The sequence below is a fragment of the Castanea sativa genome, chromosome 10 (genome assembly GCF_040712315.1).
Source record: "Castanea sativa cultivar Marrone di Chiusa Pesio chromosome 10, ASM4071231v1".
Classification (NCBI taxonomy): Eukaryota; Viridiplantae; Streptophyta; class Magnoliopsida; order Fagales; family Fagaceae; genus Castanea; species Castanea sativa.
The window spans coordinates 1,271,644-1,297,084 of NC_134022.1; the positions used below are offsets into that span (position 1 = coordinate 1,271,644).

Here is a 25,441-nt window from a genome sequence, read left to right on the forward strand (position 1 = left end):
TTACTGTTTCAGCTAAATTTTACTTTATATATAATATTTTTAGTAAGAAGTTTTCAATTTTAGCAAAATAAGTGGATTTCAAACAAACATGTAGTGATATTGTCATTGGGGAACGGAGACTTGAGTTGGGTATAAAATGAGTTGACTACAACTTCTCTCTTTTAAATAGAAACAAAAATAAATAAATAAAAAAGAGGAAAAAAAAAATAAAAAAGAAGAAGAGAGGTTTAACGCTCTGTTTGTTTCAGCAATGACGTTTTCTAGAAAATGAGTCATTTTTCAAAAAATATTTTTTATAAAACTATCTCATTTTCTAATATTTGGTAGCAACTTTAAATGAGTTGAAAAACAACCTCCTAACTTTCCTTATTTAGCTTCCTATAAGATATAATTGTTTTCCAAAAAATTTAATGGAAAACAACCTCTAAAAATAAGCCATACTTTTTATGTTGACCAAATATAATTTTCCTTTGACTAATATTTTTTTATGCTACCAAACACTAGAAAACATGAAAAATTATCTTTACACAAAATTTTATATCAAAACAAACGGAGCGTAAGAGTAAAAATTTATTTTATAAAACATTCTTAGGAAACGTCACTCTTATAACAAACATGCTTAAGTCATATTGTGATAGAAAGATCATAAAAGACTGTATGATGAGATACATTTTCAATAGTAAAGGTAAAAAATATCCTTGCAAATCCCTCTCTATTGAATTCTTTTTTCTTTTTTTTTTGGGTTTTGTTTTATTTATTAATTATTTTTGAGAAGATTTTAACAAGAGTTAAGAGTTAAAAAAAAATTAAAATTAAAAAATTAAAAGAGAGAAAAAGGTAAAAGAAATTAATATAATAAGCTATCACAGGCACAACAAAACAGACAAAAGTCTCTCTGGACTCACTCTGCTCTCAGAAACATCGCTCACCGGATAAATGGTCCGGTGGTCGGCACTTTAACTCTCAACTCCCCAAAAAAAAAGTCATTACATATTCATTGAATTTGATTTATCGGAGAAGTAAAGTGTTGATGGATTCGCAGGAGTTGGAGGCGGAGGCGGAGGTGGAGGTGGAGGTGGAAGTCGGAAGGACGAAAAGGAGGAGAGTAGCCTCTGCGGTACTGCGATGCACTCTGGGCCTCGTCTTTCCTTTCATCCTTGTTCTCTTTGCCCTTTGGCTTTACGTTGCTTCATATTCATCTTCAACTGATAGTGATAATAGTACAATTTCCCTGCCCTCCCAGTGCAAGATTGTATCCAGCAGTGAGTATTTATGATTATTATTTATTTATTTGTTTGTTTGTTTAATTGGGTTATATGGGTTTGGAATTTTATTCTAAAGCAATATGAATATTGAATTGTATTGAAGGTGTGGATCTTAGGTCGTCTCAGGTGTGTGAACTTGGACTCTTAAATTATAAAGCCAAGAATGTGTTTTACCCATTTCATACCAATAAGTTTCGCTGCCGCTATGATTACTATTGGGCTTCAGTTTTTAAGGTATCTATCTCTCTCTCTCTCTATCTATCTATGTTTTTATTAATTATCAGTACTAACTCATCCTATACTGCTGTTTATTGTTTGTTTTGAAATAACCAAAAAAAAAAAAACCCACTTCCTTTGAAAACAAGTGCTGCTTTAGTTTAGTGTTTGAGCTATCAATTATACATACATACATACATACCCTTTACTTTGTTCTATCAAATGGAGGACATTGGTGTGTTTCAATTAGCTCAACTGATAAATTCTCTAATGGTTGTATAAAAGATTTGCGGTTCAATCCCTGTATATACCAAAAACTATTTGCTGTCTTGGTCTGATGATAAAGAGCTATCATCAGGAGCGGAGGCCATAAGTTGAAACTCCTTAAAAAAAAATGGAGGACATCTTGTTTGAGCTAGAGCTCATCGGCGCATATAATATGTATATGTACATGCATTTGAATATATGTATGAATTCGTATATTTATGTATGTTGGTAGCTACGTTGCTCAGTATCAAAATTTCTTTGTGACAATTTTAGGTGGAGTACAAAGATCATTCTTCAGGACAGACGCAGCTTGCGTTTGCTGAGGCTCCAAATGAAGCCCTTCCTCTTAATTGCAGGCCTAACTTTGGTGCAGCGTGGTTGACCAAAGATAAATTTAAGGTAGGGGGTTGCAAAGCTTTATGTATCTATGATTAGGCCATCTTTATTTTTTCTTTTTTCCTTTTTTCTCTTGGATTAGTGGATAATTATACACTTGTGAACTTGCTTTTAGGTGAATAGAACGTATGACTGCTGGTACCAATCTGGCATTTCCAAAGTGAGCTTATATCACGATGGTTTTTTCAGTTGCCAAGCAAAAGATCCATCTACCATTGAGATGATTAGACGATATTCCATCCTGTAAGTAGATTCCCTAAAATTCCCCCCAATAATTGTTTGTTCTATGTGTGGCTTGATTTGGATGGAGGGTTTCTTTCATTCACATTGCTGGTTTTTTATCCAAGTGGTTTTGCCATTTTGATTGGACTGTTGGATAATTGAATCTAGTGGCTTCTTCCTCCTTAATCTATCTCCATCCTTCATCATTTATTTTTTGTTGTTGCCTTTTTCTCTCTTTCTTCTTTGGTATTTCCAAGTTTTCCTTCTTTGTCTGTGTTCTATTACTGTGTTTCTGGCTGTACTGATCTTTCTTCTAACACTTGTATGATATCAAAGATAATACGTACTCCAAACTTGGTGAGACTCTATTTTCCACTCTTCTTGGTTCAATCTTTATTTTCTAGAACCTTTTTATTTTCTCCTTTACCTGCTTTTATTAGTTTCTTGTGGTTGAAAACTGCTTCCCACTACTTAACTACTGTTAATGTTCTTAAGGATGGGTATTTAACTCTTTGGTTAATCCCTCAGATTTTTGTTTTCGTGCCAACATTTCCCGCATAATTAATTGGCTGAATAGGTTACCCTTTCCATTTCTTTTGGCTGTGTTGGCTGATTGCCTGCTCTATTTAAGTTTTTGTTATATAAATTTTCCAAACTCTAGTAAAAAGCAATTGTGAACTCTAGGGCTGCAATTTAGACTTGCGGTAGAGCGTATGTCAGTTATTTGACAGAGAATGTCAAATTATGGCTCTTGCTATGTGATGATCTGGCATGATATCAGATTAGATCATCAAGTTATGAAATTAGTTGGGTAAGAGAGTTTGAGGTCAATGATAAAGACTGGCTGTACTTTCTTGGTTTGGAGGGCATATGCCCTCATGTTGCTCATAGAAGGGATATTACACTGAAAAATGATATTAGAATGGAAGCATTTACTATGCAGACCAGGCTGATGTTCCATCTAGCAGATCTGCATCCATGTGTCGTACTCTGGTTGAATGGAACTTATTGATGTAGTGAAGTAAAGATAGTCTACCTTAGCAAGGTCAAGTGCAAGGATTGAGATCCTCTCCATTTGGATTGAAATAAACTATGCCCAGTTAAAAAGATTGGATCTTGCTGCATCATTTGTGTATAATTGGATGGACTAAATTTAGCCACCTCTATGGTATGGTTGAATATTTTGCAAAACAGACATTTTATGCTGGCAACAGCAGTCGAATCAACATACAGGAAGAGGGATAGAGAGACTTTGAATTTCTATTTATGAGTATCAATATGGTGTGTGGCTTGAAATTCAATAAAAACATTGATTATATTATAGTTGTGTGGAGCAGCATCGCTGCCATTACCTTTTGGGACTGACCGTTAGGCATCATTTCTGATACAACATTTTGTTTAGTTTTTTTTTCTTTGCTTGTTTGTTTTTTTTTTTTTTTAATTATTATTATTATTTTTTTTATAAGCACAATATTTTTTTTAATTCTTAAAAAAAGGTGAGGAACAATCAATAAAAGCAGTTTTGTGTTAGATATCATTTTTTACTTGATACAGGTCCACTCCCTTTGGTGTCCTCCCAATCTTTCTAGAACCAAAAATATTGTCTTTGGCAGAACACACTAGCCCTTGGCAATTTTTTGGTCCGGTGCATCTCCTTGTTCTTCTTTGGCATAGCCTTTGAGCCTTTGGCAGCACTGATCAACAAATTGCATTTTCTGTGGTCTCTTTGTGTGAATTTTATATCTTGGATAAAACAACAATTTTTTTTTTTTGGGTAATATCTAACCTTATGATTGATGTGGCTAATTTAAGTCTTATCTATTTACAAACATATCTCATGGCAAATAGAGAGGATGACGTAGGAAAAAAGAGTAATATAGCCAAATTAGGTCTGGCAGTTCTGGACTGCTTGGAATTTAAGCTTTGGTTTTGGTGGGAAAAGGCTAGAAAATAGTAAGGAAGATAGGGCTTCTAATGGTAAAAAGAAATAGAAGGACTTGGGGATGAAATGAAGGGAAAATTTTGAGAGTTGGGTTGTTGGTCCATGGTTGTAAACAGTCAGCCATTAACTGTGTTTGGTTCTTTATGGGGTATTTGGGGTTGTTTGATGGTGAGTGATTTAGGGCTTTGAAATTTTGGGTTTTAGGGTTTGAAAGGTGACAAACCAATGTGTGTTTGTAAGGTTTTAAGTAGCTGGGAATTTAAGAAACAAAAAAGGAAAACAATAAAATTCTAGGCATCGCACTTAGGATTTCCTTGGCATCACACCTCAGAGAAGTTTGTATCACACAAACCTCAAAGAAAGTTTCATAACTTATAAAAATTTAGAAAACTTGTTCTTCTTCGCTATAGAATAGAAAGCATTACATCCATATAAAAAGATGACTAATACCCAGCCCTAATAAAATTTGGACTACTTGGGCTTTGATAAATAAGCCCAAATTTAGAACTAAACTCACAAATAAAACCCAATAAAATAGTCAAACCCCAAAATAAGACCCCATGGACCCAGGTCAAGTAAGTAAAAAAATTATATAATTGCTCTTGACCCTTAAAATAAATTCAATATTATATTGACTTCTCATTGCTTACATAATTCTCCCCTGGTTGGAGAAAACTAATCATCGAGTTTTGACGTGTTGAAGTAAAAAAGAATCTTAGTTTCTTGAAGTGCATCCTTGACATTATATAAAAAGATTGAATTTAAGTTTCTTTCTTTTCTTTGTTTGAGGTAGCAATGATGATAATGATACCCCCCACCATTTCAACTAAATTATTAATCTTTCACAAAATCAATATCTTGAAAAATTGGAGTAAGCAAAAAACCTTGCTACCTCAAATGCTTTAATATGCAACATGAGCTTGGGAATAACACTCTTGGGCCTTTATATATTTTGTCTTTGCATTGAGTTTTTTATATTTTTTTTATTCAATTTTAACCTCATCAGTAGTTTCCATCTCTTTAAGGTCTTACTTCTTTACAAGATCTTTTGTTTGAACTTTGACTTTATTGAGAATGGTATTTGATTGATTTCTGCCCTTCTAATCCTTGAACAAATGGGACCTTATGAATACATTGATTATTTAACATATTTCCTTTGATTGTGACTTCAAGCTTCCCTTTTTTATCTGATTGTTTCTTCAACTTGACATGTCCTATATTACTCACTAGACAACTCATACCTATGGAAAAATCATTGTAGTTGTCATGTGTAGGATGTAAGGGCTTTGATAAATCTTTCAAAGAGAAATCCGTGCAATCCTTGGATAGGTTAGCTGGAACACAAGGCATTTCTCTAGGCTGGTTAGTTGCTGGTTTGGTAGCTTTTATTTCTACATTAAAAATTTAGGTTCTTATTTCTCCTTGATTTTCTTGCTGTTCAATGTTAAAAAAGGGTATTCTACCTGTCTAGTGTGTCGTCTTGGAAATTTAGAGCCTATTTGGTCATTGTTGTCTAAGTGTTTTGTGAAACTTGTTTTCTAGGTGTTTTGTGAAATTCTTCTCTAAAACAGTATCCAAGTGTTTCTTCACCCCGAAAATCTGTTTGACACTCGATTTCTATTTCTCTTAAACAAAATAAATAAATAAATAAAAATTGCACTTTACAATTACCCAACCACCCGCCACCGCAGTTTTTGTCCATGGGTCTTGTTTTGGATTTATTATGTTATTAGAATCTCATTTATGGGATTTTACTAGTTAATTTGGGTTAGTAGGCAAAGGCTGCGGAGTCCAAGTTTTATCAGGGTTTGATTTAGTTTTCTATAAATATTTATTCATTCCTTCTTTAACGTGATGCAAAGAAACTCTAGGTGTAATGCTTAAAGAAAACTAGGTGCAATGCCTAGATCTATGTTCTTCTGCTTTTCCTCCTCCTACCTTACTATTTAATTTCCAAAAATTCCTCCATCCTCCAAACAATACAATCTGACCTTAAAATCCAATGGATGGAAACCCTAGGCTAGCACAACCTACCTTTATTATTCTCCAAATCCACAAATCAGATCTACACTCCCAATTTATTGTTCACAACCAAGAACCAGATCTGATTTTCTTCCCTACCTCAAAACTCTAAAACATATTCATCTATTACTTCGTAATTAAGCTTTGATCCAATTTTTCATTCCAGCCTTTTCCACCTTAAAATCCTAACTCAAGCAAACCCTAATTCCCCTCAAATACATGCTGCCCATGGAAAATTCCTGCTATCATAAGTTTGTTACCAATCACCTTTAGCTTTCATGATTCAGTCTTGTCAAGCCTAAAATCCATGTTTTCAGCCATTGGACCTGCTACCACGTATTTTTAACCTTTGTCATTGGAGTCTCCTTGTGCTACATCAAGATATAATATATGTATCTTGGGTCCACATCCAGAATATTTTTGTGAGATCATCTATGTGACACTTTATTCATTGGTGTTGTATAATATTCACATCTTAGGGCCATCTTCCTATTTCTTTAAAATTTTCATAAAGATATTGCTTTTTCTTCAGCTCTAACAAGGTAGAGGTTTGTTCAATCTTCTTCTTCCCTCCTGTGTCCATTCAGAGCCTGGAAAAAGCTACAAATTGATTACTATGTGTTTTGCCCTATTAGTAAAAGACTTAAAAATTTTAAGTTTCTCCAGGAACTTCATCCAGTGACTGTCACATAAAGCTTTGAACATCGCTATTTTGGTTGGAGATAATCTTAAGTAGTTCCACACCTTTTTTTTTTTCCTCAGTGATGATTTTGTTATCTATACCTTCCAGATTGCAATGTAGCTATGTTTCCTCATTTAGATAATCATCTTAATTGGTATTTTTTTTTTTAAGTTTACACCAAATTAACCAATCCTTTTTCCCAATTAAATTGGGATTGGCATAATTCTGCTTTATTTCTATCAATTGTGAAGTGGCTACAGACACTGTCCAATACAGTTTGTTTCATTTGAAATTATGTAAAGGCCAGCCAGCCCCTGTAGGGTGCACTTTTATTGAGTTCTTATATGGTTCATATGTTTATGCCATCAAAGATGGGCTTTCCACAATTCACTCTGCCAGCCACATTCTAGGGTGCAGACTTTGTAGTGTTTCTATGGTTCATATGTTTACAGGGCTTAGATCAGAGTCTTTCTCCATTTACAGATGCATATTGCTATAAAACTCATACCCCTCCCGTCTTTGCGCCAGAATTCAACGTTGTAGATATTCATATTTTAATATTCTATTTAAAAAGAAAAAGAAAAAAAAATCTGATTAAGGATTCTCTGATATTATCCATCTTCTTCAAAAATGTTCAGGAGCATATCATGTAATTAAAATGTCTGTATTTTTAGTAGCATGAGTGCATGTTTTTGTGTGTGGCTTTTGAGTGCTTCTTTCTTAATTATTTAATAATCATTGGTGGTTCTTATAATGTCAGGTCCATAAAGATATTACAGTCCTCGTTTTCCAGCAGGGGAGGAGCCAAGTATTGGAGGTGGGAAATGATTGCTGGAGTTGTTACTGGTTTTTCAACTTCCTTGATCACCATCAGCTTCCTTAGGCTAATACATCAAATGAAATCGTGGTTGCCCTACATCTGGTCACCAAGGGTGCTCCCTCAGGCTGTCAATACAGTCTACTTGAAGCGTGCTGGTTTTATTGTGATATACTTCTCTGTTGTCATTTGGTTGGCCGTGCAGTATGGGAAAAGGCTTGGAATCCCAGAGATTTTCACAGCACTGAATTCTTAGGCAGCACTTTTTTTCTGTCCCTCTGAAGGCCTCATTTCTGCAATATTGGAATTGCAGCATGTAACATCCCATGTGTACTGATGTACACAATTGAGTGTAACACTATGTATGGCATCACATGTAGAACAGAATGTATGTAGCACAGTGACAACTTCATGTATAGGATTCTTATAGAATAAGAGAGTTGTGATCTGATAAGAAAAGGTCGATATGTTGTTTGATTCTCCTTTCGTCCTATTTAGTTTTAAATGAGGGTATTCTTTGAAACTGGTAACTTTTATTTATAAGATAGTGAATGATGCCCTCTAAAAAAGTTGGTCATGTTAAGAACAAATGTAGTATCTTGGGTTTTACTCTCCGATTGTTTCGCTGTAAAATATATTGCACTAAAAATATTTTCAATAAAATATTTTCATTTTACAATATTTGGATGTTTAAATGAAAATGCTAAGGAAATCATTTTCAAGAGTTTGTTTCATAGTAAAAATGTAAAAACATTTTACTATCTCCAACCCAATTAGGATAAAATTTGGTCTATTTGGTGCTTTTGAAGCATCAAACCCAAGCTGTCTATAAGGCCACCATCCACCAACCATCACTAACAAACCATCCACCAACCATCACTAACAAACGAAACCCATACCCGAAATCCATCAAACAACCCACCTATGTCGTCGGTCAAGCTACCATCACCCCTCCACCTTGGACAAACCCAAACGATACCCAAAATACATCAACCCAAGAACCATCTAATCACTAGATCCACCACATTCCGATCCACCAAAAGCAGCTCCGCCACAATCCAATCTCCAAAAACCCAACTCAAGAAACTCCAAGCAGGTGGAGATCTCTTCATTGAACTGTTCTAATCTCTTTAATCTCTGTTTTAAGGGGTGTTTTCACAGCTGAAGAACCGGGTTGGAACCGGTTGTGAGTTGTGCCGCTAGTGGGTGCTAGCTGTGCAAAGTAGGGTGGGTTTGTACAAGAGAGAAGCTAGAGAGCCTTCCAACACAAAAAACATTTTACTTCTTTTATGCTGACTTTTACGGGTCGACTAAAAAATGGTTTTAGTTTAACTAGCATTTTACGATAAAACCAACACTGTAAAATGATGAAAATGTTTTCCAGAAACTATTTTACAGCTAAACAAATGGAGTGTTAAAACATATAAGAAGAGTATTGCATCAATATATTGCATAAGACGTTTTTTTTGGTGACAAAGAGGCAAGGTATGGTTAGATTGATTGAAGTGTGCATTCTTTTAATTCAATATTAATGGACTTGAAAAGATTAATAATGGTTCTACACTTTGAAAATGCTTAAATCGTTTTGAAAACAATGCTGAAAAATGATATTTACTCACTCTTTTGATCATAACTTTTCATCCACAAATGGCAAGCATGCGTGCACATCTTCAATTCTAGAATTGTGTATTTTCATATTTAAGGCTCCATAATTTCAATCTTTGGGTTAGAAAGAGTGCCTCCATCATTTCTAAACCCTAGTTCATCTTTTTAAACTCACCCGAACACCTTTGCACTTTTTTCTAAGTTTAAAAAATCTCTTTCTTGCTTCTAAAGCTGAAACTTGTTTTCCAACTGGTTTTACAAAATATTTTTAATCAAAGTTGTTCTTGAGTTGTAATTATCTAAGAATTGTTGTGCTCTTCAATTTTCCTTTGTTCTCTATCTAATCTCAGTATTGTAGGCATTGAAGTGTCGGTAAAGTAACCTCAAACTCGTGATCCTAAGCAAAGTGAGTGTTCTTTCCATGAACTCCTTCTATGCTTAATATGATTTACATGAGTTCGTAGTGTAGCTTCTCTAATTGTTACAATTGTTTTATTTGATGTTTTTCATTCATTTTCATATAACTCGAGTTTCAAAAAGTGCTACATAACTAAATAAGCTTGGTCAGATACTAGTTAGCAATTTTTTCCTAAAATTATGCTATTTTGCAAATTTTTCCATTCGTATTGCCAAGACTCCATTCCTAGGGGTTGGCATCGAAATTCGGTGTCAACAGCTTGACAAGAGACTTAGGATGATATTTGCCCTTCACTGGCTGAGGATAATTTTTTTCCCTTTCACTTTTGTCTTACATTTGGCCGACGATACCTCTGTCTTTAGAGACTTAAAACTTAGTACATCATATTGCAATTAATAACATCTTAATAAATTCTCAATTTGGTTGAATTTTCAGATGAGTATTATAATTGATTGAGTGTGGTTGTTCTTATTCTTTAATACGTGATAAGATGATGTGGCATGTTGGGATTGGACGGTGTAAAACTTGGGTTTTAAATGACATCGTTATAGAATTTAATCTTTAATAAAAATATGTAAAAAAAACATATTTAATTAACATTTTAGTCTTTAACACTTGTACAATGTATCAAAATGGTTTTTAACATCTTAAACGTGTCAATTTTGTTTCTAAAATTTTGGTATTATGTGAAAATAATCTTTATTATTAAGCGGTACATTTTGATAATTTTTGATTACTTTTTATGTTAAATGTGCAACAAAAAGCTTAAAAAAAAAATTAAAAACCTTAGATTGGACACGATGCGCAAAATTAGACAACAATTGGAATTCAATTTAGAATCTAATTGAATTTTCTCTCAGTTTTGGTTTTAATTTTTTATATATATAGACTGGTTATTGGCTTGTGCGTTGCACAATTTTTTTTGGTATGATCTTTTATGGTAAATATTATGATTGGAAAACATTTTTTGGAGAAAAAAACTTCTCTCATTTTTATGTAGTGATTTTAAAAAATACAATGAAGGGTTTTATGATAAATTTTGTTAATTTTATGAAATACATTTATATAAATTAAAACTCATAAAATGCTAAGATATACGTAAAGGTATAATTCATGACTACGCATGAAAGTTATTGTATTTTTTTAATTTCTATTAGCTAGATCACATTTCTTAAATAAACTGAACAACAATTTCATCACCCCGTTATGCACGTAATGATTGGAATGTTGTTAATTAGTACATGATTGCTTGATAAACAATATTGAGTAAAAATTATTTTTATTCTATTCAAGATTTTTTTGTGAAACTTTCATTCTAATGTGTATTTTTCTAATCTAATAGATTTAATTTTTCACGTTAGTTTAATTGAATAGTATTGTGTTTATACTTTTTTTCTTAACTACAATTGATAATTCACAAAATGAGTAAACAACTTAATGAGTATTGCAAAAGGTACAAACATGAACACTAACATGAGCATGAACGTGAAGGGAGATTTCTATTCATTTTCTTGAAGAAAAAAATGCACTTACAGAAAATTCCAAACTTTATTAGGTAAAGAAGAATCAAAGTTATAGATAGCAAAACCAATAAACCAAAAACTTTAGGAGCTTGAGAGGAGCCATTACTCATTTAAAACAATTCAAAATACTCTAGGACTAAAAAAAAAAAAAAAAAACCATCCACTCCACACTTCCATCGCAACTTCTTTAGCTCAAGGAAAACTATATATATATATATATATATATATATATATATATATATATATATATATATATATATATATATTTCTTTTTTTTTAATTTAGAAATAATTACAATATGCTGATAACCTGCAACTTGAACCTTATTTCTCTGGCTCCCACAATTTGAACATTTCCTCCTCTAAACCCCAGACAACTTGTGTATGAGGAGATGTCAATTCAGTTACATGACCCTCAATATATATATATATATATATATATATCATTTAATAAATATAGAACTCCTTTAAAAAAATTAATATGTTTATCATAATTAAAGGAAATTCTAATGGGTACTTCACTTGAGCATATGTGAAAAAGGCATATACATACTACAAATGGTAAAGGAGAAAGAAAAAGTTGCTAATCCCCTTTAATATGGTTAATTGTTTTGGCTCAATCAGTCACCCAAACAACATACCGCTTATTCATACCACAACCACAAATGACAATCCAACATTAGCCATCTATAATTGCTAATCTGAAAGTATAGATTTCTTTAATAGCTCTACCTTCGTTTCTTTTGGCTAATATATCTTTACTGAATCAAAATCAAACCACAAAAATCATATAAAAATCACCAAATTAGAGTTTAGAATTATAATTAAATTTTTAAAAAAAATCTAGGCACAATTGCACAAAAATTTCATGTAACTAAGTCACACTTAGGAATATTGGACCCTTTTTTCTTTGTATAAATAGGGGGTCCCACTGGGATGATGAGGTTAACAATTTTCTCTCCAAAACATTTATTGTAGGAACATAAAAGTTTTCTATTGAAGACTTTTCATGATTAAATAACATGATTTGCCAACTAATCAAACTAAAGTTTTTAGTACCTACAGCAATTTCACAACATCAATAACAAATCCCAGTAAATACAGTGTCAAATTCCATAGTTTCTAGTTTGTATAAACTTGCACAATCTTGGTTTCAACTTCAAACTGACAAAACCCTTTACAATTCTCATAACCCATTCCTCGTACAATGGTTGTGCCAGGGAAGAGGAGGACAATGTTGCTTTCTTTTTCAATTTTTATTATTCTGCTGATTTGTATATAAGGAGGCTGGAGCCAGCATGTTTTTATTTTAGCTGGGGACAGGACCAAATGCTAAATACTAAATACCAACTATACGGCACGAACCTCCCCGGGCCCATTTGAACCCTTGGTTCAGGCTTCTAATCTGACACGCGGCCCATTAGGCCCAATCCTCCTATTTGGAGGCCTGACCCCAAACTAGACCAAACTGTGGGTGTAGGCCCCATACCATCTCGCTGAGCCCATAACCCGGGGAACGAACCATAGCCGTGCGCACACATCACCCTTCATAACCCATGTAGTCCAGCCAAAACGCACCTCGGATGAGACCATGACTGACCGAGAACATAATATCTCGATCACCCGGTACTATCTTGATAGTATCGCTACCGAACACACCTTCTGGAGTGAGAAGTTGTTCCCAATGCCACTCCTACCACACTCACTCTCAACTAAAACAACCACTTTGCCTCAACGACATTAGCCCTCCAATACCACTAACGACTAGAGTAATCTGAACACTATCAGCCATCAGGCTATAAATAGGAGAAGCTGAGGATAAGGAAAGGACTTTTAGAGAGTTCTTGAGGGAAGAGGGGGGAGAGAGTTTACATGGGAGGGAGAAATATCCATTTCTGAGCTTACACATGTTGAACTACCCACAGTAGGAAATTCAAGGCCCACCTTATAAATAGATTGTAAGCCCAAGTGAGGATAGGCCCACCTACTTCATTTTTGGCACCCACACCAACCAAACTACTCAACAATCAAGTCAACACCACTAAAATGCCGACCTACTTCTTATTGCTGACTTCAAATGTGACATTTCTAATCTCTATTACATTTCTAAGATATTCGATTTTACTTTGCATATGATATGAATAGTTTTTTTTCTTTTCTTTTCTTTCTTGAGTGAATGTAGTTTTGCTACGACCAGTACCAGCAGCAATGAATTCAATAGAATCAGAGATCTCCTTGATACAGAACAAAAGGAATATAATAATACAATTATAATTATAACCTTCCAGCAAAAAATAAATAACCTTCTTGTAAAGGGAGAGGGGGCGTAGCTTAGGAACTGGACAACAGGACGAACGGACATTTGGTAGATGAGAGCTCCTAAACACGGAACTCATATACATGTTCTATTGTTTGATATTCTAAATCACACAGTATGTTGAATTTACATAATTTCATTTGGTAGATGAGAGTTCCCAAATGTCCAATTATTGCAACAAAAGTATTTTGTTTATTTGGTTGGAAGGATGAAAAATGTTGGGAGGATAAAAAAATTATTAAAAAAAAAAATTCTAAGTTGGCGAGTTTGGCTTACCTCCAGTACTTTTTTAACTGGACATGTCCTTTTATTTTAAATATACAATGGCAAGTGGTAGTGGGTTTTAATCTCCAGCTTTTATTTAGTTAGTAGATGATGTGGTAATTTCTCATTAAAATAAAAGGAGATTCCAGTTAAAAATGTACTGGAATAAGCTAAATCCAATAGCTATATTTGATTAGAATGATAAAAATGTAGAAAGATGAAAAACTAACATTAATTTTCTTTATTTGGTAGGGAAGAAGAAAAAAAAGATAGAGACAATGGAAAAAGTAGTTTATGTGAACACTAGCCGCTCCACATTAGAGTCAGGTTTGTCACAGGACCACCCTAACCTGGAAGAAAAAAACATTATTATATATATAATTTAAAATTTTATAATTTTCTTACCTTAAACTTTGGACAAACTTTAGCAACAAACTTAGTTATAGATTAATGCTATAAGTCCACTCAATATTTTTTTTATTGAATATGAATTTTAACAATTCCCATAATTAGAATTTTTTTTTCTTCTTATATTCTCCATACTTGCAAAACTTCAAGAAAATTAAAGATAAATAGCTTATGTCATTAATCAAATGTTTAATTTTTGAGTTTTTGTAGTCTAAAATTATACACAAAAAATAAGTTTATGGATCTAAATAAAATCTGATTGACATGAAACTTGATATGTGTTTTAAGAACATAAAAAAAACATACAATTCAGTAGTTAGATTTTCAAAATATGTAATCATATTAATTTATTTAGTAAAAATTATAATCTTAGGCTACCATAAGTTTGTTGTTAAACTTTTGTTCTTTTAACAATATATTGAGTGTTTACAAACAAAAAGAAAAAATTTTAAAAAAAATTATTTAACTAAAATTTTGAAAAAGATATAGCTTGTAGCATTAATAATGAGATATAGCTATTTTTTTTTTTATTAAATATTGTATGATTTAAGTTTCTTAATGACCACTCTAGAAAAAATTTCTAGAGCCAGCACTGTATGTGAATTACTCTTATGCCTTTAAAATTATTATTATTATTAATTTTAATTTTAAGAATGATATGCTCTTATGATTCATTATAAGTGTGGGGGGTAAAAAGATCTTAATAGGGATATGGGCCGTTGGGCCTTACTAAGGAAGGCCGACCTGCTCTTGGGTTTAGGGCTTGTTGGTACTTTAGGTCGGCCCATGCGCCGAGGATCCGAGGATCCAGCCGAGGATGTTTTTCTCCTCGGACTAACACCAGAGAACCCGGGACTTCATGGTACAGGTTAGTGAATGACACGGTCAAGACCAGTGGTTAAAGGGGGTGAACCCTTGAATGTCCTAGAAGCACCGATGTTGGGAAAGTGTCAAAAGTAAAGGCTGCTACCTCCACATTAAAGACCCTGCACCTACCACCCTGGCCGCATTAATGGGGAGGTGACACTTGAACAGTGGAAGGGAAACTTCTAGTTACTGTTCAAAGGCACTAAGAAAAGAAATATCTAGGCTAAGGGAGGAGTTGGGGCAACACGTGTATAAAGTATTAAAAAGAAGAGTATTTAAGGGGAGATCTAGAACAGAAATGGGGACGGGACTTTTTGTAACCTAAAAAGAAAAAGGACAAAGAGAGAGAGATAATATAAGAACAGCTCTCGGCCTACGTCCGAGGAGACCTATTTATATTAATTCTTACTGTTTCCAAATACTGGCAATCTTTAGTTTGTCATTTAATCTTCACTCACTTCTAACCTGGGTTTCAAGCCCACTCTCTACAAATTCATATTGTTTAAGGCTCATTGGGCCTGAGCCCATAACTGTTCTTGGGTCCAGGTGCAATTGTGCACTTACAATTGGCGCCGTCTGTGGGAACCTAGTCTAGAAGTAGTAGGGATATTATGGCAGGCTTGGGCTCTCACGATGCAGAGTCACAAGGATCACAACCGGAAGATCATTTCGAACGTCTTGAACATCTTAGGGATCGTGAGGGAAGCGTCCATACAGAATACCCAGGGGCTAGCCATACTCAAGGAGGGGGTAGCACTACCCACGATGAGGGCTCTAAATCCATGCAGAAGGAAATTAATCGTTTGAAGAGGAAGTTACGCCGTGCTAAACGTAAGGTTTCCCCGTCCTCATCTAGTTCTTCCTCAGAGAAGGATAGGGGAGTTGGCTACAGTTCAAGGTCATATTCCCCCACTAGCGCAACATCCTCCGGCGAGGAGGACGACCAATCAACTCGCAGACGTAAGAAGCTTCGTTCTAGGGGCTTAGGCAACGATACCATGAGTAGAGCGTTGCACCAACTCTCTAAATCTCCGTTTTCACGGAGGATTGAGAGGGGGAGGCTTCCCAGGAGGTTCACTCAGCCCACCTTTACCATCTATAATGGCCGGACTGATCCGGTGGAACACGTGAGTCACTTCAACCAAAGGATGGCAGTGCACTCTCATAACGAGACTTTGATGTGTAAAGTCTTCCCCTCCAGCTTGGGACCTGTGGCTATGAGATGGTTTAACGGTCTCAAATCGGGGTCTGTGGGCTCGTTTGGGGAGTTAACTAGGGCATTTGCTTCGCGCTTCATCACGTGTAGCAGAGTCCCTCGGCCATTGGATTCGTTGCTATCCATGGTCATGAAGGAAGGGGAGACACTGAAAGCATACTCCGACAGATACTGGGAGATGTTTAATGAAATAGATGGCGACTTTGATGAGGTGGCGCTTAATACCTTTAAGGTAGGCCTCCCTACTGATCACGACCTAAGAAAGTCTTTGACGAAAAAGCCCGTCCGCAGCGTACGCCGTCTTATGGATCGTATTGATGAATATAAAAGGGTAGAGGAAGACCAGCAGCAAGGAAAAGGAAAGGAGAAGGTTATCCCGCAGGAGAGAAGGGATTTCAGGTCGGACAGATATCACAACAACAAACCGAGGAGGGATTACTTCGGACAATCCGGCTCGGCAGCACCCAGCTGTAAATGCGTGTTCCGAGAACCAGTGCATCAGTTATTAGAAAAAGTTCGTAAAGAGCCCTTTTTCAGATGGCCCGGCAGGATGGCAGGGGACCCTGCGAGAAGAAATCAAAACCTTTTCTGTCAGTACCATCAGGATGTGGGCCACACTACTGAGAACTGTCGGACCCTATGGAACCATTTAGAGCAGCTCGTCGGTGAGGGAAAGTTGAAGCAGCATTTGTGTCGGCCTTACGGCGGTCGGTCAAGTTGGTTCAAACAACCAGAGGAACAGTTCATCTCGGCCAGCATTGGGAACAATTAATGTTATCTTTGCCGCACCTGGTAGGACCGGCTCAGGTCCCACTAGGGTCATGGCGGTTTCCCAACCTCAGGCCGAGGATGTGGGTGGTAGGCCGAAGAGATTAAAGAGCATTTTACCTGTCTTGGGTTTCTCCGAGGAGGATAAAATAGGGACTATCCAGCCCCATGACGATGCTCTTGTGGTTACCCTCAGGATAGGGAATTATGATGTGAGAAGGGTGATGATAGATCAAGGCAGCGGTGCAGATATCATGTACCCTGATCTATTTAAAGGACTGAGGTTGGAGTTGGAAGATTTAACTCCTTATGATTCTCCTCTTATTAGCTTTGAAGGGAGAGCCGTTGTGCCAAAAGGACAGATCCGTTTACCCGTTCAATCCGGCACAGAAACGGTTGAAGTAGATTTCATTGTGATTGACGCGTACTCTCCATATACAGCCATCCTCGCCAGGCCATGGCTGCACGCTCTGGGAGCCGTCTCCTCTACCTTGCACGTTAAGGTTAAATTCCCCTCGGGGGAACATGTTGAGGAAATCCTCGGCAGCCAGGTAGTGGCCAGGCAATGCATATCGGCTGCAGTACTTCGTCAGTCAGAAGTCGAGTTATCAACCTTGCCCATCCAGAAGTCATAGCAATTAACAGCTCCGGAGGCACCTGGAGCGATGACAGAAGATGAGGCTGTCTGCGAGGGGTTAGAGAAGTTTGTAATAGCAGGTGATCCAGAGAGGTTCTTCCAAGTTGGCATACTTTTGCCATACCAAGAGAAGATGGAGTTGTTGGAATTCCTGAAGGACAATATAGATGTCTTTGCGTGGGACCCTTATGAGGTTCCAGGCGTAGATCCGAGCTTTATTTGTCATCGTTTAAACGTCAATCCGGCCATCGTTCCGAGGAGGCAGCCACCTCGGCGATCATCCCGAGAACATTCTGAGGCTGTGAAGGAAGAGGTTCTTAAACTCAAAAGGGCGGGGGCTATCAAAGAAGTTTTCTACCCTGAATGGTTGGCTCATACTGTTGTCGTTAAGAAGAAGAACGGCAAGTGGAGAGTATGCGTGGACTTTACTGATCTGAACAAGGCCTGTCCAAAAGATTCGTTCCCCATGCCACGAATTGATCAGCTGGTAGATGCTACCGTCGGACATCCTCGGATGAGTTTTTTGGATGCCTTCCAGGGTTACCACCAAATTCCCTTAGCGCTAGAAGATCAGGAGAAGACTGCTTTCATTACACCAACCGGGAACTATCATTATAAGGTCATGCCATTTGGGTTAAAAAATGCGGGGGCTACTTACCAAAGAATGATGACCCGAATGTTTGAGCAAAGAATCGGGGAAAAATATAGAAGTATACGTGGATGATATGGTGGTGAAGAGTAAGACGGTACCTTCGCACATGACAGATTTGGCCGACACCTTCCAGATGCTGAGGAAGTATAAGTTGCGCCTTAACGCCTCCAAGTGTTCTTTTGGCGTGGGATCTGGAAAGTTCCTAGGATATATGATCACTCATAGGGGCATAGAGGTGAACCCAGTGCAGGTTAAGGCTATTCGAAATTTGCAGCCCCCTCGGAACCCAAAGGAGATTCAAAAATTGACCGGAATGATTGCTGCGTTGAACAGATTTATTTCTCGATCAGCTGACCGGTGCCGTCCTTTCTTTCAGTTGTTGAACAAGTGGAAAGGGTTTCAATGGACCGAGGATTGTGAGTCAGCTTTCCAACAGCTTAAGCAATATCTTTCTCGGCCACCCATTTTATCTCGCCCTGAGGTGGACGAGGTTTTATTTGCTTATCTGGCCGTGGCTATTCATGCGGTGAGTTTAGTCCTTATAAGGAATGAAAATGGAGTGCAGAGACCAATTTACTACGTTAGTAAGTCCTTGAATGAGGCCGAGGTGCGCTATCTGCCTTTGGAAAAAGCACTTCGGGTAGTCCATGCCACGCGCAAACTTCCTCATTATTTCCAATCTCATACTGTGGTTGTTTTGACCCAGTTGCCGCTTAAGGCTGTGTTGCGTAGTGCTGATTATTCTGGCAGGGTGGCAAAATGGGGAACCATTTTGGGAGCCTTTGATGTTAAATACAAGCCTCGCACCTCGGTGAAAGGTCAGGTCCTCGCTGATTTGGTGGCAGAGTTTGCTGAACCATTGTTAGAAGAAACTTCAAAGGAAGCACACATGGGTGAAAAATCAGTTGGCGTGATCACAGCCGTATCTCCCTCGGCTTGGAAAGTTTATGTGGATGGGGCTGCTAATCATAAAGGTTCTGGCGTTGGACTTGTTCTAATGTCCCCTGAAGGAATTATCTTTGAAAAATCTTTGAGATTGGCCTTCTCGGCTACTAATAATGAGGCTGAGTATGAAGCGGTCTTGGTAGGCATGCAAATGGTACATAAGATGGGTGGCAAGGAAATCCATTTGTTCTCGGACTCTCAGTTAGTAGTCGGCCAAGTCATGGGTACCATGGAAGCTAGAGATTCCAGAATGCAGGAATATTTGGCCCAGGTCAAGCGTCAGCAGGCTGAATTCGACTCCTTTGCCTTAGCTCATGTCTCTAGGAGTGGAAATACTCATGCAGATTCTTTGGCTACGTTGGCAACATCCTCGGCTCAAGGTCTACCAAGGGTTATTCTCGTCGAGGATTTGGTAGAACCTTCTCTTATAGCTGCTAACGTACCTCGCATCCATCTAATAAGGCCTGGTCCTAGTTGGATGGATTCGATCATATCTTTTCTCAAAAATGACATCCTTCCCGAAGACAAAGTTGAAGCAGATAAGGTACGTCGAAAGGCGCCGCGTTTCTGGTTGTCCGAGGACCAGAAGCTATACAAACGATCCTTTTCGGGACCATATTTGTTGTGTGTACACCCTGAATCAACAGAATCATTATTGGAGGAATTGCATGAGGGAATTTGTGGAAGCCACACTGGAGGAAGGTCCTTAGCCCATAGAGCCCTGACTCAGGGTTATTGGTGGCCCAATATGCAGAGGGAGGCTCAGGATTATGCCAGAAAATGTGATCAGTGTCAGAGGTTCGCCCCTAATATCCACCAACCTGGAGGGGTTCTTAATCCTCTCTCCAGCCCTTGGCCTTTCGCGCAATGGGGCTTGGACATTGTAGGGCCCTTTCCTAGAGCTGCTGGAAACAAAAGATGGTTGCTTGTGGGAACAGACTACTTTACTAAGTGGGTCGAGGCTGAGCCTTTGGCCAATATCCGAGATGTTGATTCCAAGAAATTTATCTGGAAAAATATTGTTACTAGATTCGGTATACCACATACTCTCGTCTCGGACAATGGCGTTCAATTTGACAGCAAGGCCTTTAGGCAATATTGTGGTGAGATGGGTATTATAAATAGATACTCTACTCCAGCTTATCCTCGAGGAAATGGGCAGGCCGAGGCCGTTAACAAGGTCATAGTCAACGGGCTTAAGAAGAGGTTAGACGATGCAAAAGGCATGTGGGTAGAAGAGCTCCCTCATGTCCTGTGGACATATCGGACCACACCACGTAGGTCCACTGGAGAAACTCCATTCTCTATGACTTATGGAGCCGAGGCGGTGATACCACTGGAATCCGGTTTTCCTACTCTAAAGACAAGTTCTTTTAGTCCAGAGAAAAACGAGGGCCTTCTAGAGAAAGATCTTGATTTACTTGAGGAACGGCGTGAGGCAGCTATGGTCCAATTGGCTTATTATCAGCAGAAGCTAAAACGAGGATATGATGCCCACGTGAAGCTAAGGCCACTTGCACCTGGTGATCTGGTATTAAGGAAAGTTGTAGGCACTTCTAAGAACCCAGCATGGGGTAAGCTAGGACCTAACTGGGAAGGCCCCTATCGCATTGTTTCAATAGCAGGCATAGGGTCGTACAGGCTAGCTGACCTAGATGAACGAGTTGTACCACGTCCCTGGAATGTAAATAATCTTAGAAGGTATTATTATTAATCAAATAAGCTTTTGTCAATTAATATTTCAAAGTTATGGCTAGCTCTCACATTTGAAGTTACAATTTTTAAGAATCAAACAGAAACTTGGTTAAGTGCAGTCCTCGGACCACAAACCTTGTGGAAATTGATGTCTTGTCATTTGTTAAACAGAACCTTAGTTATGCCGGGTCTTCGGACCTCCTACTTTGGGAAAATTAACATTTGAAGTTACAATTTTTAAGAATCAAACAGAAACTTGGTTAAGTGCAGTCCTCGGACCACAAACCTTGTGGAAATTGATGTCTTGTCATTTGTTAAACAGAACCTTAGTTATGCCGGGTCCTCGGACCTCCTACTTTGGGAAAATTAACATTTGAAGTTACAATTTTTAAGAATCAAACGAAACTTGGTTAAGTGCTTTCCTCGGACCACAAACCTTGTGGAAATTGATGTCTTGTCATTTGTTAAACAGAACCTTAGTTATGCCGGGTCTTCGGACCTCCTACTTTGGGAAAATTAACATTTGAAGTTACAATTTTTAAGAATCAAACAGAAACTTGGTTAAGTGCAGTCCTCGGACCACAAACCTTGTGGAAATTGATGTCTTGTCATTTGTTAAACAGAACCTTAGTTATGCCGGGTCTTCGGACCTCCTACTTTGGGAAAATTAACATTTGAAGTTACAATTTTTAAGAATCAAACAAAAACTTGGTTAAGTGCAGTCCTCGGACCACAAACCTTGTGGAAATTGATGTCTTGTCATTTGTTAAACAGAACCTTAGTTATGCCGGGTCTTCGGACCTCCTACTTTGGGAAAATTAACATTTGAGATTACTGTTTTAAAGAATCAAACAGAAATTTCGTTAAGTGTAGTCCTCGGACCACAAACCTTGTGGAAATTGATGTCTTGTCATTTACAGTTACAATTTTGAAGAATTAAACGAAAGATTGCTTAAGATTTATCTTCGGACTATGACTTTGATTAAACTTAACTTCTGATTGTGTCTGGATGTTAATACCTTACTGTTTATTAACTCGGATCTTACGTTTTATATCTTTAAGTATTGAGTAAATTTGTGTAAGGAATGGTCCTCGGATCTTACATCCTACTAGAAACAGTGTTATGCATTATAAGGGCTTAATCGTTATATGAAGTCCTCTTTCCTTTTTAATCAAGGCATTGTTCAAACGTATTAACTATGTCATCTTGTATTAAATCTTTAGTGATATACGCGTGATTATGTGGAAGTTATGATTGTGCAAGCCTTGGAGTTAGATTTTTATACTCTGAGAAACTTTTGATATGACTTAATGGGAAATTTTTGTAATAAGTGCAAAAAAAAGAGTAAAGTAGAAACAGAGACAATCCAAGTGAAAAGTAAACGAAAGCGATCTTCATTAATCAATTGAGTATGTATTACATATAATTCAAAAAAAAAATGGAAAAAGAGAAGCCCTAAGCTAAAGTCCTAAGCTGTTGGAGGAGGATCTTGCTGAGAGGTACTAGTGCCCTCGGTCTTTCTCAACTCCAGCTCAAAAGGAGTCATAATCTGCTTTCCTTTATCCACTGTCGTTGTTGAAAGGACGATGGGTTCCGCTGTCTGGCTCAAGTCCTTCTCTGCATCCACTCCTCCTTCCTTCTCTTTATTGGAACCAGAAGGTTCTGTAGGATCAGGAATTTGCTGTGGGACTATCGGAGGTAGGGCATGAAGAGTTGTCTCGGGGTAGGAATAGCGGCGGGAGCCTCTTCAATCTCCTGTATTTCTAGGGGAAGCCAAACGTTCTCGGACTTCCTCAAATCCGAAGATTGAGGAACTCCTGCTACGTTTAAAGCTTCCCCCCATACTTTTTGACAGTATTCGCGGCATAAAGCCGCGAACTCCTCTGTCAGCTGCTCCTCGGTGGTGGCTACCCCTTCATCGAAACTTGCCTGCTTGGCAGCTTGAAGAGAGAGTTGGAAGGAGCTGGGTTCTTCCTTCATCGGCGTCGATTGCTTCTTAAGATCCGAGCACTCCCTTTGAGCTTGGGAGAGCTCTTCATCTCTTTCACGAAGGAGCTTGCGCTGTCCTTCTATCTGGGTCTTCATGGTCTTCAAGTTTGACTCGACCCCATTCTTCTCTCTCCTCAGCTCTGCTGCCTCCAAGGTCAGCTTCTCGTTCTCGGCAAGGGCTGTACCTAAGGTTTTCTCGGTTTCCGGCCTTATTTCGAGCTCGGTTCCGGCTACTTTCCGAGCGTCTTCAATAAACTTTTCAGCTACAAAGACCTCCCGAATAGCTCGTAACAAAGTATAATGGAGTTAGGAATAACCAGAGCAAACTTACTTATAAATATTGTTAAAAGGAGAAACACTTACCAGCGCTAAGTCTCTTTTTAGGGAAAGGAATAGCTGTGGCTGGCCCATCTTTTCCAAGGTCTCCATGTCCTTGGGCAGCAGAAGAGGGCGTTCTAGGACCTCGGCCAGGTGGTGGGCATGGCCTTGTTGAACCGCCCTTATACTGGACTGGCAGGAAATGGGAGCGCCGTCCAGCCTTAGATCGGGGGACCAGGTGGTCGGTGCTCGGCGCACTACAACCTCATCCCTGATTTCCCCAAGTTCAGCTGAACGGGCTCTACCCTTGCCTTTGTCCAGCTTCTGCTGCTGGGCCGGTAGGAGTTGTTGGCGTGGTTTCTTGGGGTCTTTAGTAGTCGTCCCCTCATCATCCCCCTTCCTCTTCTTCTTGGGATCCTCGGCCGAGTTTTGGCTCGGCGGGAGGAGGAGGAGGAGGTAAAGCTGGGGGAACTTGGGACGTCCCCGTTTTCTTTTTCGCTGCAACTTTGGCAGCCCTGTTGGTAAGGAGACCCTCCATTCGTCCCATGTCTTCTTCTTTGTCGTCCTCGGGAAGGGCAACTACAAACCCTGCAATTCCAGAGGTCTCGGTGGCTTCTTCTTCCTCGTCGGAAAGTACCACAAACTGGTTCCCGCGAGGTCTTTCGGTGTCTTCGAGATGGAATTGATCTATCTCATCGTCAAGTGTGTGTGAAGAAGACACCTGTTCTACTGGAATGACAGTTGTTTGTGAGTGCACGGCAAGGGGGACTGCTGCTGCTATCGCCCGGTTGTACAGAATGGTGTTAGGAGCGTCTGGGAGGTCACGGTCGTCCAAAAAATGGGGCCGCGCTACGTTTATCCTCTTTCGTCTTCGGTCGCCTGCAATAATGGCGTCCTCTATCTCCTGGAAGTCTTTGGAAAGGGGGGTGTACCCTAGAATAAGATGAGCAGCTCGGAGTTGCAGGTCTTCACTAACGAACACCTCGGAGCGAAGTACCCGGTTTAGATCTGCGACGTTACAGTGACTTAGACGAGGACGCACGTGTTGCTTATCTGCAAAAAAGACATCAAACAAACAAACTTGGTCAGATTTATATAGAAGTTTAACAAATTTAAGTAAGTGTGTATACGCATTTCTATGTGTATGTGTTAAGAGAAGTTGTGTTGTGGGGAGATTAATCCTATGGCGTCGCACCTGGATCCCCCCACTGAACTGGGCAGTGGAAGCCATCGTGCCAGTTCCCAGACACGATCAAGTAGTCGTCCTTCATGCCTTTGTTTGATTTGGGCAGACAGGAGATTAGCCTAACGGTACTGGACCGAGATTTCATGTAATAACCTACCTTAGAGAGTTTGTGGGACTCATATAGGAACACGACATCGTGCCATGTGAGGTTTAAACCCATCTGCTCGTTTAGAGCATCTACACTACCTAGAACTCTAAAGACGTTTGGAAGGCATTGGTCGGGGCACAACCGGTGGTTGCGAAGATACTCCCTCATTACGGGTTTCATTGGTAGGGTCATCCCACCCTCTATGAAGGCTATCATAGGAATGATAACCTCTCCCTCTTTCCTAGAATCAGCCACGGCTGTTGCCGGGCAGTATTCTAACCCTACGTCGCTGGGAATATGGTATTTGGCTCTAAAGCCCTCCATCCCAGCGGCGGTATCCACTAGACACTTGAATTTTCCCATTACAGAAAGACGATAGACTAAACTCTAAAAGGGAGAGTGATTGTAGTGATAGCCGAGGACTGTATCCGAGGAGAAAAGGGCAAGACTAGAGAGAGCAAGAACTTACAAAGTTGAAGGTACGGGTTTCCACGGTTTTCTGCTGGTGAAGAATGATTGTTGTTGTTTTGATGGGATTGATCCCTGATGACTTAAATGAAAGCGCAAGTTCCCGAAGCGTCAGGACGTGCGAAAAGGCGGCCTCGAAATTATGTCTGTCCCGCCTAAAATTTTGTGGAGTAATGAGAACCGTTGAA

General features: G+C 38.4%; 1 protein-coding gene across 1 annotated transcript; it reads left to right on the forward strand.

The window, feature by feature from the left end:
- Window positions 1-832: 832 nt before the first annotated feature.
- Window positions 833-8,307, forward strand: LOC142611802 (uncharacterized). The gene is made up of 5 exons (XM_075783947.1): window positions 833-1,262; window positions 1,369-1,499; window positions 2,022-2,147; window positions 2,260-2,387; window positions 7,773-8,307. The coding sequence occupies exons 1-5, from the start codon at window positions 1,031-1,033 to the stop codon at window positions 8,083-8,085; spliced, it is 930 nt and encodes a 309-aa protein (XP_075640062.1). The 5' UTR covers window positions 833-1,030; the 3' UTR covers window positions 8,086-8,307.
- Window positions 8,308-25,441: the final 17,134 nt, after the last annotated feature.